The 13410-nt window shown below is 43.5% G+C and overlaps 1 protein-coding gene across 1 annotated transcript in view; it reads left to right on the forward strand.

Annotated features, from left to right (window-relative positions):
- CNKSR2 (connector enhancer of kinase suppressor of Ras 2) overlaps window positions 1-13410 on the forward strand; it is a gene marked incomplete at its 5' end in the record, with an annotated part of 227995 nt that overhangs the window by 23879 nt on the left and 190706 nt on the right. The window contains one exon of the mRNA XM_015429085.1: window positions 9603-9690. Coding sequence (XP_015284571.1) covers window positions 9603-9690 — 88 coding nt within the window. The remainder of the gene's footprint in view (window positions 1-9602; window positions 9691-13410) is intronic.

Consider the following 13410-nt stretch of genomic DNA (forward strand, 5'->3'; position numbering starts at 1 on the left):
GGACCTCCTCTCTCGTCACCTCAATCTGACTCAGGTCTTTCAACACCCCTCCTGAAATCAGCGGTTCTGGAGTGGGCAAGCACTTCTCATCTTCCACAGTGAAGACAGAGGCAAAAAATGCATTTCGCTTCTCAGCCATTTCCCTATCATCCTTCAGTACTCCTTTCACCCCTTGGTCATCCAAGGGCCCCACTGCCTCCCTGGCTGGTTTCCTGCATCTAATGTATTTGAAGAAAGTTTTATTGCTGGTCTTTATGTTTTTTTCTATATGCACCTCATATTCCATTTTTGCCTGCCTGAGCACAGACTTGCATTTTATTTGCCATTGCCTGTGTTCCGTTTTATCAGCCTCACTGTGAGTACCTTTCCACTGCTTAAAGGAATCCTTTTTACCTTTTACAGCTTCCATTACTTTATTTGTTAACCATGCAGGCTTTTTCCTATACTTGTTTGTGCCTTTCCTAACCTGCGGAATATATATATATTTTGAGCTTCTAGGATCGTAGTTTTAAATAGTTTCCAAGCTTCCCCAATGGTTTTGACCCTTTCTACTTTTTCTTTCAGTTTTCTCCCCACATGCCCCCTCATATCAGAGAAGTTACCCCTTTTAAAGTTAAAAGTGGTTGTGTGAGTCTTTTTGGCCAATTCCCTATTTATACAAATGTTGAACTCAACAACATTATGATCACTGTTGCCAAGTGGTGCAATCACTTTTACATCTCTCACTAGGTCTTGAGTGTTACTTAGGACCAAATCAAGGATCGCCTCTCCCCTGGTAGGTTCCGCGACCATCTGCTCCATGACACAGTCATTTAGAGTGTCTAGAAACTCAATCTCTTTTTCTTGACTAGAACACATATTGACCCAATCAATGTGTGGGTAGTTAAAATCACCTATTATGACACAGTGTTTTTGTCTAGCTGCTATCTAATTCATTCATCATTTTATAATCCTCCTCTATCTTTTGATCTGGTGGGCGATAACAAACTCCCAGTGTCAAGTTTCCTTTTGGACCCCCTACTTCAATCCATAGAATTTCCAGAAGCGAATCCAATTCTCTTAGCCTCTCAGTCTTTTGGGACTTTATACCCTCTCTGACATACAGAGCCACCCCACCTCCAACCCCTCCCCCCTACCCTTCCGATATAATATATAACCGGGAATCACCGTATCCCACTGATTTTCCTCATCCCACCAAGTTTCTGAAATACCCACAATGTCTATTTTTCCTTCCAACACCAAGCAGTCCAACCCCCGATTTTACCTCGGACACTTCTAGCATTTGTATAGATCTCAGAAACATCAGGAGTCTATTCACTGGCTTCTGATTGTAGGGATAGTTAAACGGGCTGATGGCAGGCTATCCCCCTGGTTTGTGAGAGCTCACACTCCAGGTTGGTTGTGTAATTTTGAGCCCTGCCCACCATACCAAGGATCCCCTGGATTGGAAATTCTTGACAGTACAGTGACTAACTAACTGACTGACTGACAAGATGACAAACAACTGGAATGTTTTAAAATGGAGACAGCTATGAGGACTGAATTTACTTGCAGTGTTAAGGCCAGGTGGTAGTACAGAGTTGAAATGGGCCAGAAATGTCATTAGTAGAATAGAAAATCCAGGGATAAAATTTCTGAACAAAAATAGTTGTAGTTGGAATCTATCCATTCCTAAGCATAGTTATGCATTTTAATCCTATTGAATTCAGTGTGTTACACTGTATGTTATGGTTCTGTCATACCCTGTGTTATTGCTACTGTGCTCATATAAAAAAATGAATATGTATAGCTCTAAAACCAGATGTTTATCTGCATGAAATTTGACACAGAGATGCTCTACGGGACTTTTAATTGCTTTTGAGTTCTGTAGAAAGAGAAATTTTGTAATATTTCAGTAGCAGATATGGCCCTTCTGAGTAACTCTCAGAACTTTTGTTACAGGCAGTGCCTAACATCTACCATAGACTTGGCTGTGATGACTCTACATATCTGGTCAGTGTTCAAAGGTAGCTGGGTGCCTGAGATAGATTAGATACTGATCATGCTGATATAGCAAACATGTTTGTGTACATATGACCATACTATGACTGTAAATGTGAGGATTTGTATGTATAAAATAGCTATCACAAATAGGAATTAGCATGAACCAGTTTGAGTTCAGGTTTGGGGCTCATCCCAAACACTGAACAAGACCACTCTACTGAACCAGTTCAGGAAGTTTGGGATGCTGCAGGATGCCCCTGGGGTCCTAGAGATTCCAAAATCACAGCACCTCTCCAGCTGACTCTCCTTTACCTGCCCACCATGTTTGGTGAAGAGTGGGTTTAAAGGGTCCAAGTTACAGGCCCCTAAAGAAAGTGCTCCGGGAAAGTGCTTTTGGGGAGATGTCAGGTGTGGGTTCTGGAGTTTATAGAATGGACTCTGTGCAAGCTAGAGGCATCAAACTCACAGCAGACCTCTCTGGGATGCCCCCTACATGTCCTCCTATTGGACTGGGGGGGGGGGTCTCAGTTACAACCCTTCAGATAAGGTGACCCAGGAAAGTGTTTTTGGAGGAGACATCAAGCATGGATTCTGGGGTGTATAGAATAGACCCTGTGTGAGTTAGAGGCATAAAACTCACAGTGAACATCACCTGGATGCCCCCCTACATGCTTTCCAATTGATGTGTGGATTGGACTTGGGGTTCCTAAGTTACACCCCCCCCTGAACAAGGTACCCCCAGGAAAGTGCTTCCTGGGGAAATGAGAAGCACAGGATCAGGAGTGCTTGTCTCCCCAGCCTGTCCCCAAGACTGGAATGATTTCCCCAAGGCAGGGTGGGTGTAGGAAACCGGGTGGAGGGGAGGCAGAAATCACCCCAAAAGGAAAAAGAGCTCAGCAAGCAAGTGGGAGGGTTGAATGGGCATGGAGAGCTGGTGGCGGTAAAGTCACACCAGGTGGTCCCCAAGACTGGAACTGTTCCCCCAAGATAGGGTGTGTATGGGAAAGCAGGTGGACAGGCAGAAATTTTCCCCAAAGGCGAAGCAGCTCAGTAGGGGTGTCTGTGTTTGAATCAGCATGGAGAGCTGGAGCAGTAAAGTCACTTCAGGTCCCCAAGACTGGGACACTTCCCCCGAGGCAGGGTGTGGGTAGAAAATCAGGCAGACGTGTGTAGAATATTAGGCAGAGATCGCCCCCAAAGGAGAATCAGCTCATGGAGGGGGGCTGAATCAGTGTGGAGAGCTGGTACAGTAAAGTCATCCCAGCCAGTCCCCAAGACTGCAACGATTCCCTCAAGGCAGGCTGTGCGTGTGGGAAAGCAGGCGGACAGGCAGAGATCAACCCAAAAGGAGAAGCAGCTCAGTGGAGGTGGTGGTTTGAATTGGTGTGGAGAGCTGGATGGGCAGTAAAGTCACTCCAGGTCACCAAGACTAGAACTATTTCCCCAAGGCAGGGTGTATGTAGAAAAACAGGCAGGCAAGCAGAAATCACCCCAAAAGGAGAAAGTGGTGGTGGGGGTTTGAATCAGTGTGGAGAGCTGGGTGGGCAGTAAAGTCACCCCACCCGGTCCCCAAGACTGGAATAATTCCCCCAAGGCAGGGTGTGTGTAGGAAAGCAGGCAGGCAGACAGGCAGAAATCAGAAGTGTGTGTGTGAATTGGCGTGGAGAGCTGGGGGAGTAAAGTCACCCCAGGTCCCTGTAACTGGAACAATTCCCCCAAGGCAAAGTTTGTGTAGGAAACCAGGCAGACAAGCAGAGATGACCCCAAAAGGAAAAGTAGCCCTGAGTGTGTTGGGGGGCAAAATGGCAGAGAACCCCCCCCAATAAAAGCTTCCCAAAAAGAAAAACCCCAAAGAAGGAGCAATCTTTCAAGGCTTAACTTCAACCCAAAGTGGTGATGTGAAATGAAATGGAAAGATCAAATAGCAACCCATGTCAAAAAGAGAGAACAATCCGGATTCCCTTCCCTTCCACAGCAAGCAAGCAAACAAAAAACAAATGGCCAAGGAACCCAGGGCAAAGCAAAGCCCTCTGGCCCCTGACTGAGTACAATCCCACCCACACAAGGCAAAACTCTTCATTCAACCCTGCTCTCCCTATGCATCTCCAACTCTGACCGACACCCAACAAAGGACATGTACGCTTTTCTTGGATTTATATAGCATCTGAATTCCATTGCAACAAATGGGAGCTCTTTTATGGGCAGGCAGCAGTGCCCGTCAAGCTTTGAAGGGTGCTTCCAAGGCTAGGAAACACCACCTCCACTGTTGTCTAGCAGTTCCGCACCAGGTTTAATCTGGGTTGGTTTCGTTTTTCCAAGACACCTGATCCACGTCCCAAAGCTCGGAGATATATCTAGAGACCACATGGGTGCCGGACATTGTGTCCTGAGTAGGGGTGTGCACAATATATATATATATATATCGGTATTTTTCAGGTTCGGGTAAATGAAGCCCCTAAAATATTGGCATATACTGATATTCCCAAATCCCAATATCAGTAAGATACTGGGGTTTGGGAAAAGTCGGTACTATATTCGGCGCCATTACACCCTATGGCGAAAGTCCCCATAGAGTATAATTGCACTGAAGCCTTTCCTTCCCCAGGCTCAACTTCTGGTCAGTTTCACTCCCCGCTGATTATCTGCGGAGTGAAATTGACCAGTACAAGCAGATAGGGGGCTGAGGAAGGAAAGATAGGATGGGGAGGAGGCATGCTTAAATGCCACCCCTTCCCCATCTTGCCTGCCTCCCCAGATCACCTTCCCCAGGCGTCCTGCAGCTGCCGGGCACCAGGGCAAGCCCAGGGAAGGTAGTTTAAACTGCCTTCCCCCCAAGGATTGGCTTGCCCTGTTTCCCCGCGGTCACGTGGTGCCCAGCCAAACCAAGGGATGGCAGTTTGAACTGCCTTCCGTCCAAGGGTCAGGTTGCCTGGGCTCCCTGTGGTGCAGGGCACCGGGACAAGCCAAGGGAAGGAAGGGAAGGCAGAGCTGATCAGTTTCACTGAAACCGACGGCTTCCCTAATCCCTACCTCTACTCCACTGAATAAAAGCTGAACAAGACCAGTTTTTATTCAGGAGGACGTTATCAGACAGCTAAATCAGATTAGAGAATCTGATTTGGCTTAACAAATACCCCCAAAATACCTTATCAGTATTTTTTGGATATTTTTTCAATACGGCAAAGCTGAATGCACACCCCTACTCCTGAGTCCCAGTCCGGCCAAAATTTGGCTCAAATTTTGATTCATCATGCAGTTTGTGCCCATCCCTAATCACAGATAAAACAATGACTATCAGTGTGGCAGCTCCTCCACACGGCTGAAACATGTTGCTCTGGTCACATGAAGAACCTGTAGTTGTCCTGTATCTGTTCCTTGTGTCTGTCTCATGTAGTCATACGATATGTATCTATATGAAGGTTGCCCATCTACTATTCCGCCCTAGGTGCTAGCCAACCTGGCTGGCTGCTCACAGGAATGAGGAGAATGGACAGTAGCTTCTTGCTTCTTTGAGCTCCGTGGGGGGGCAGGGAGGTTGAGTGCTGTGTTGGCCATCCCCTGGAGGATGAGAAGAGTGGGTAGCAGCTTCTTGCCTCCCCGCAGTCTGGGGTTGGGGAGGAGAGAGGGAGCACTCTTCCTGTGGCCTGGCAGAGGGTGGGGGCAAGGAGGAAGGGCATCAGCTTCTTGTGGTTGAGTGGTGCAGTTTAGCCACCCTTTTAAAAAAAATAATAATTTCTTTATTGATTTTTTAAAGACAAAACAAAACAAACAAACAAACAAATACCCAACCAAGGATTACATTTTACAACATCATTGCAACAAACTAAATTTACTTAAAATATTTCTTCATATCTCATTTATCTTTTTCACTGTAAATCAACATATATTTCTCATAATTCATCCACCTATGTTTCAACCCAAAAAATAGAGGTTGTCAGAGTTACGTTCTACAATAATTACCTATCACATTTTCTTCTTTTAATTAATTCAACGGATACCAACCGCAGCTGAGTTTTCCAACAGTCTTCTCAGCAAAAGTTTTCCATATGTTTAACCGGACCCAAACGGGTCCATGACCTTATTTTCCAATCTTAACCGTGTTTTTTTATATATATTATATTCTAACAGCAAGTTACTACTGAAATCTTTAGTCCTATTTCATTTCTTTGCTTTATAATAACAGAAATAACCCCTGTGAACAACATTAGAAATGAATTTTTTTTAAAAAATAACTCAGGTGTGTATAACCATTTACTGGGGAGCATCCAAGCATATAATTAGCCCAAAAATCAAATACTCAAAATTAAAGATGATCTAAAGTCAGATATAAATTAACTTTTACCTCATTTTCTTTTCTGACAGTAAAAAGTTATTAATAGACTGTCCCAATCCTTCTTACAGTACTTAGTTTCTTTGTATTATACTAACAAAAAATAATCCCTTTAAGCAACAGCAGAAACAAGATTTTAAAAATCACACATGAGTACTTATAATTAAACTGGACATAGGATATCTATCTAATATTCTTATTATCATTCCAAATTAAATCAAAATGCCTTAGTCAAGTACATTCATTTTCATCTTTTAACACCACCCACATTTCATTCGGTATATAAAAAAGAAAGAGAATTATGCTACCACATAATACAGCTGGCAATCCTGTTTCCTGAAGTGCCCTCTTCTTTATGATCATTTCTTGATGCCTCTCCTCTTTATACTTATGTATTTCTGCTCCGTTTTGTTTTTCCTGTTTAATCAGTTCTGTCACATGTGTTTTGCAGTCATTAGTCTTTTTGTTTGGAAATTGCCTCGTTTTCTTTTTAATCCATTTCTTCGTATCTACATTAAGTTGCTTTCGGGCATTTCCTTCTGTAAATCCTACTGTCTTGGTTCGTTTTGTAAAGTACTTTACATGACTTTTCCTCTGGGAGCGTTTCTTTTCTGTCTTGTACTTTTTTGTCTTGGCAGTCGCCTTGTTCCTTCTCTGAAATCACAGAACGCTGACATTGCGGGGGCTCCTCCTTCTCTTCCTGCTCCGGTTTCTGTTTGCTTTCCAATTCTGGGTCTTTCTTTAGAAGGTTTTTGATAAAGTTTTTGCAGGCATCCTCAGCTGCCTGCCACACCTCATTAAATAGAATTTCTTTGAATTGATCCAAGGTTATATATCCGAGTTCACTAATTTCTAAGTTTCTCCTACTGAGCCTTCTTCCTTTTTCACATTTAATGCCATTTTCCTATCATTTACTCCATTCTTTTCCATGGCCGCTTATACATTTCAAAAGTTTGAGATAGTCTTGTGTGGGTCATTTAATGAGGGTCATCACAGATTATAAAGAGAGCAGTTGTGTACTCACAAGTTTCCTTTTTTGCAAGACGAAACAAAAAAAGAAAAAGAAAAACCATGAACGAAACGGTCTTTAAAACGGCTGGTCGCAGCTAATGAAAAACATGGGAACCATGTTTCCTTCCCTCGGTCGCTCCTGCTTTGAGGCAAAAAACAGCTCACCCCCACACTTGCCATGTGCGGGAGGTGGCCAAGTGAAGCCCCCTGCTACCCCACCTCCCTCCAGGAGGTTGGGCGATGCCCCCGGTGTACCGGAAAAGCACCAAAAGAGCAAAAATGGGAATGGGCGATTCGGGAGTCCCAAAGAGTGCCCGCTCGCTCACTGCGCCATACTGGAAGCTCCAGTTTAGCCACCCTAACAGGGTGCCCAAACTGCTTTGGCTGGTATCAAATACCCATTTGGTAGAATGATGCATTTATTTATTTATTTATTAATTAATTATTCAATTTATATCCCTCCCTCCCCTCAGGCTCAGGGCGGCTAACAATTAGGGTTCAAGGCCATGCTTAAAACAGTTAAAAACAAGATAATACAGTAAAGTGCTGGTGCTCCAAATGTCCATGATTTCAAGATGGGTTCTGGCAAGACAGACCCAGAACAATGATGTAAGTTCCAAAACAACGCTGCTATCCAGTCTTCATCCCAGGGCCGTCTAGCACCCTGATGGTATCCACACCTTTGTGGTGGCGGTGCGCTGGTGGTATAGTGGCAGCGGCGGCTCCTACTCAAAGGCCTGGTGGAAGAGCTCCGTCTTGCAGGCCCTGCAGAACTGTGCAAGGTCCCACAGTACCTAGATCTCCTCGGGAGCTTGCTCCACCAGGTAGGAGCCACCACTGAAAAGGCCCTGGCCCCGGTTGCCGTGAATTTGACGTCCCTGGGGCCCAGGGTAACCAAAAATGGAGGGCCCCTGACCGTAGTGCCCTTGGGGAAACATATGGGGAAAGGCGGTCCCTTAGGTATGCCGGACCCTGGACATCTAGGGCTTTAAAGGTAAGAACCAGCACTTTGAAGTGGATTCGGTACACTGTTGGCAGCCAGTGCAGTGCCTTCAGCACAGGCTGGATATGGTCCCACCTAGACAGGCCCGTCAGCAGCCTGGCTGCCGCATTCTGCACTAGCTGCAGCTTCCGTATTTGTGACAAAGGCAGCCCCATGTAGAGAGCGTTACAGTAGTCCAAGCTCGAGGTGACGGTCGTGTGGATCACTGTGGCCAGGTCATCGCGGTTGAGGAAGGGAACCAACTGCCGAGCCAGCCGAAGATTATAAAAGGCCAACTTGGCAGTGGCTCCATCGTTAAGGAGGAATCCAGGAGCACACCCAAGCTTCTAACCCTCGACATTGGCACCAGAGGTGCCCCATCGAAGGTCAGGAGAGGGAGTCCTAACCCCGAACTGACCCTACCTAAGCCCAGGACCTCCGTCTTTGCCGGGTTTAGTTTCAACTGACTCAGTCTGAGCCAACCAGCCACGGCTTGCAATGCCCGCTGAAGGTCATCTGGGTCAGAGTTCGACCGGCTGCCTAGCATCAGATAGAGCTGGGTGTCATCTGCATATTGATGACACCCAAGCCCAAACCTCCAGGCTATCTGGGCAAGGGGGCCCATGTAGATGCCTTCCATGATTTTGCAGGTGGAAAAAGAAACATTATTCTGTACATGTAATATCCCTTTCTCAAGCTCTGCCTTCTTCACAACATATTTCTGAAGACTGTTCTGTGCTTGATGTGCGCTGTACTTAATTGCAATAGCCTGTTCTAGTTTTAGGAGTTGGGTGTGCTAGTAAACTGATTGTAACAATTTTTCAAATAAAATTTTTTCACTGGAATTAATTCTTGTTTCCTGATCCCGTGCATATGAGTGAGTTTATAATTCTAGCATTGATTCAAGAGGGACTCTTGTCTCACTTCTCCTTTTATGCACATTTATTTTGTGGTAAGTTAAAACTCCGCAGAATTACTGTCTTCGGAAAAACAAAACTGGTACAAAATAGGGAATCTCTCTCAAGGAAACATGGAATTAACTGATGTATACTTTTCTTATCTCTGGGTAGAATACAGAAGTGCTAATACAAAAGGTTCCTGCATCCTGAGCAAGAAGATTCACATTTCAGCAGAAACTACCATTGGAGTCAATATTGCAGTTGCCTGCAGTACAGTGTATTTTATATATCCATGGCATATTTGTTTCTCTTGTAGGCTGTTAAAGCTGTTTGTGTAAACTTAGTGCTATAATAAAAAGGCAGTTTCAGTTTAATATAGTTTTTTCCTTTATTGCAGATCACCTTTTGCTGCTGTGACAGATTATTCTGTTACAAGAAATAATATCATACAGCTCTGTCTTGAATTAACAACAATTGTACAGCAGGTATGAGATCATGTACATTTCCTGTTTTACAGTTTCTAAAGTACCGTGTTCAAAGACTTCAAAGACAAGTATCTGCTATATTTAAAATCCTGATTATTTTATTTATTTCATTGTATTCTGTTTACTAACCTGAGAGATCCTGGAGGCATGTAATTTGGGGAATGAGGTTCTTATTTTGTAAATTTATTTTACCTTTTTTCAAGTTTGAGGGATGGCAAAGGAGACTTTTTATTGCCTTGTAACTCATCTCATTCTTTTCCATAATCTTAGATTTATTATTAAATCTTCTGTAGATATTATTAAAGGCAAATTCAGTCTTGGGTTGTATTAAAAGGGCCGTGGTGTCAAAATCGCAGGAGGTCATAGTTCCTCTGTATACTGCCTTGTCAGGCTGCACCTTGAGTACTGTGTGCAGTTTTGGAGCCCGCACTTCAAAAAGTATGTGGACAAAATTGAGAGAGTGCAGAAGAGAGCGATGAGGATGACCAGGGGTCTGGAGACGGAGCCCTAGGCTAAGGGCCTTGGGAATGTTTACAGTAGTTTGGAGAAGAGGAAATTGAGGGGGGGACATGATTGCTCTCTTTAAATATTAGAAAGGCTGTCATTTGGAGGAGGGCAAGGAGCCGTTCCAGTTGGCAGCAGAGGGTAGGACCCGAAGAAACGTTTTTAAATTACATGCAGAAAGGTATCGGCTGGATATTAGGAAAAACTTTTTCATAGTCAGAGTGGTTCAAAGGTGGAATCAGCTGCTTAGAAAGGTGGTTAGCTCCCCTTCACTGACAGCTTTCAAGAAGATGCTGGACCAATATTTGTCAGAGATGCTTTAGGTTGGTCCTGCATTGGGCAGGGGATTGGACTAGATGGTCTCTATGGCCACATCCAACTCTATGATTCTGTGATTATTAAATCTTCTGTAAATAGCATGCATGCCCCGAACACATTCAACACATCAGGATATGTTGCTGCAGCATACCAGTGAACTGAAAGCTTGAATATCCTCTTCTCCATAGATTGGCCATTCCATTGCTTCCTCCTGCTGCTTCTTCCTTCTGTTTGGGAACTAAATGATCTGCTGCTGGTTGCCTGATGTGGATGGTGACTAGCTTGAGAAGGGAATGCACTTCCATCTCATACTCTCAGCTCTGGGGCATTTTATTTCCCATTGTTCATTTACTCCTCACTGCTACTGCCATAGCCTCTTCTTCCTTCTGCTGTGAAAGAAAGCTCCCCAGAACAGAATGTCTGAGGTGGAAACGGTGAAATCCCTTCCTGTCTCCAGTATGCAGATGCAATGGTACTTTGTTTCTTAACAGGAGGAGGTAAGGAGAAAGAGATTATGGCAGAAATCTGAATAATGGGCCAATTGGGAAAGGTAAGATGATGTAAAGTGATGTCAAGTCACAGCTGATTTATGGTGACCCTGTAGGACTTTCGAGGCAAGAGGTGTTCAGAGGTAGTTTACCATTGCCTGCGTCTGTGTAGCAGCCCTGGACTTCATTGGTGGTCTCCCATCCAAGTACCAACCAGGGCCTGCTTAGCTGCTGCGATCTGATGGGATTGAGCCATCCTGGACCATATACCAAAGTTCAGATCACTGGTATGCTACTTTCACAAATACATATTAAAAAAAGTTTGGAGTGACATCTTACATGTTTTGTATTAGGTGAACTAGTTTGTAAGCAACCATTGTTCACAACTATCCCAATTGTTTAATGTATCTTGACATCTGCTGACTCCCAAAACTGGACTTTTACTGGAACAGGCAATTAACTATGATACAGGAACAGGCAATTAGCTATGATACCTTTGCAAAGTTTTTTCTCCTGATAAATAAAACAAATAAGTCCTGATCTGAATGCCAGCTGTAATACAGGCTAGTCAGAAGAAATGCGTAATGGACCATTTTGACCATAATGGATATTGACAAGATCCTGGGATCTGTGAAGACCACAACTTATGCACTGGACCCTTGCCCATCCTGTCTCCTAAAATCATGCAAGGACCATATTAATCAGTCACAAACTCAGGGCACAAAGAGGTGATTATCCACTCACTACTTTAAAAAACCATCCCTATACAAAAATGATGTGATCAATTATTGCCCAAACTCTAACCTGCTCTTTCTGGACAAAGTGATTGAAAGAACAGTAGCAGACTAACTCCATGTCTTCTGGATAACTCATTGGCTCTGGACACGTTTCAATCTGGTTTCAGGCCAGGTTACAGGACCGATAGCTCTGGTGGCTTCAGCTGATGAGTTCCACCTGAATGTAGACAAAGGCCATATCCAGTTACGTTCTATGATCCACATTTTATGTATAGCACGTGCAAGTGTTGCTGGTGTTTGTACTCACAGTCTGCGTTGTTTTTGTTCTAGGACCAAATAAAGCTTGTGTATATAATTTGTGTGCGGGAATAATGGACAAAATATATTTTGTGTAGGCCCTGCATTTTTTTGTAGTCCTTCTCTTTGACTGTGAGCTTTGCTCTATAGAAAATTCCTCTACAGGGGGAAAAAAAAGTCATACAGAACTCTGAAGTACAACAGATTTGCTGTAGCATGAATTACTTTTAATTTTATTTATGTTGTTTATAGTCCGCCTTTCTCACGGAGACCGAAGTTGGATTACGCAGTGAAAGTTGATACAGTCAACAGGATGGGACAGCCAATAAGCAATGTAATAGGATTAGGATTCCAGAAATATGTGGACAAAGCTGAAACAAAGCATAAGTTTAAACATGACATGTTGAATTATGCAGAAATTACATAGTAGGACAATATGTACAGCAGGGGTCTCCAATGTGGTGCCTGCCAAGTGTTTTGAGAAAATAGCCTGGGGCTCCTGCCAAGCAGGGCTTTTGATTATCCTCTGGAGATCTGATTGGCTGTGCAGTTTACAATAACATTGTTTCAGTGGCAGCTGATGGATGGTAAAAGCCTCATTTCCATTTTTTGCCACTGGGGTTTGGGGCCATTAGAGTAAGGTTTCTCCTTTTTAATTTTTACTTCTTCCCTAAACCACTTGTTTCTTCTGTGAAAGGCAAAGGGCTTTGTGTTCGCTATTTCTATTTGTATTCTTGAAAAGCAGGATGTATCAAAATCTGATTGGTTTCGACTTTGCTATAGGCATTGTGCATAGAACTGTTTGTTCTAAGACTGTCTTCTTGGCAACAGGTTATATAATAAATTTTCACAGGTTGTATAATAAATTATGTATACCGTTAAGGTATTTTCATCACTTAAGAGGCTAGAATGGTTTAATGCCATTTGTACAGAAGTTAAGGCCTGCAGTAGTTTTTTCTGTGCTTTATAGGATGCATTTTTTTTAAGCTTACAGTGCTTATTAGAGCCTTCTTTAGTGGAATAAAGCATCTTGCCCCAGGGGACAGCTGTGTGGGCATCTTTACTTCCTTGCTAGAAGTTTCAGGTAACACATTTCTGTAGTTTAGGTTTCTATAATTTCATTTAGTGTAGATGTTATCGCCTTTAGTTCTTTTTCACATGACCACCTCATGCTAAGTAAGAAAATGATGTATGATAATTGCAATAAATTCCTGTATGATTCGTCATGAATTTATTACAATTTAAAGAATACTGTAGTAGTGGTAGTGACATGTGGCAAAGCAGGAAACAAGTTGTGGAGAAGGAAGTGGGCAAGCACTGAGACAGCTAGATAGAAAGATGTCTTTAATTTTTTGAAAGGTTCAACAAGATATAAT

Source organism: Gekko japonicus, unplaced genomic scaffold (assembly GCF_001447785.1).
Source record: "Gekko japonicus isolate JY-2015 unplaced genomic scaffold, Gekko_japonicus_V1.1 scaffold1825, whole genome shotgun sequence".
Taxonomy (NCBI): domain Eukaryota; kingdom Metazoa; phylum Chordata; class Lepidosauria; order Squamata; family Gekkonidae; genus Gekko; species Gekko japonicus.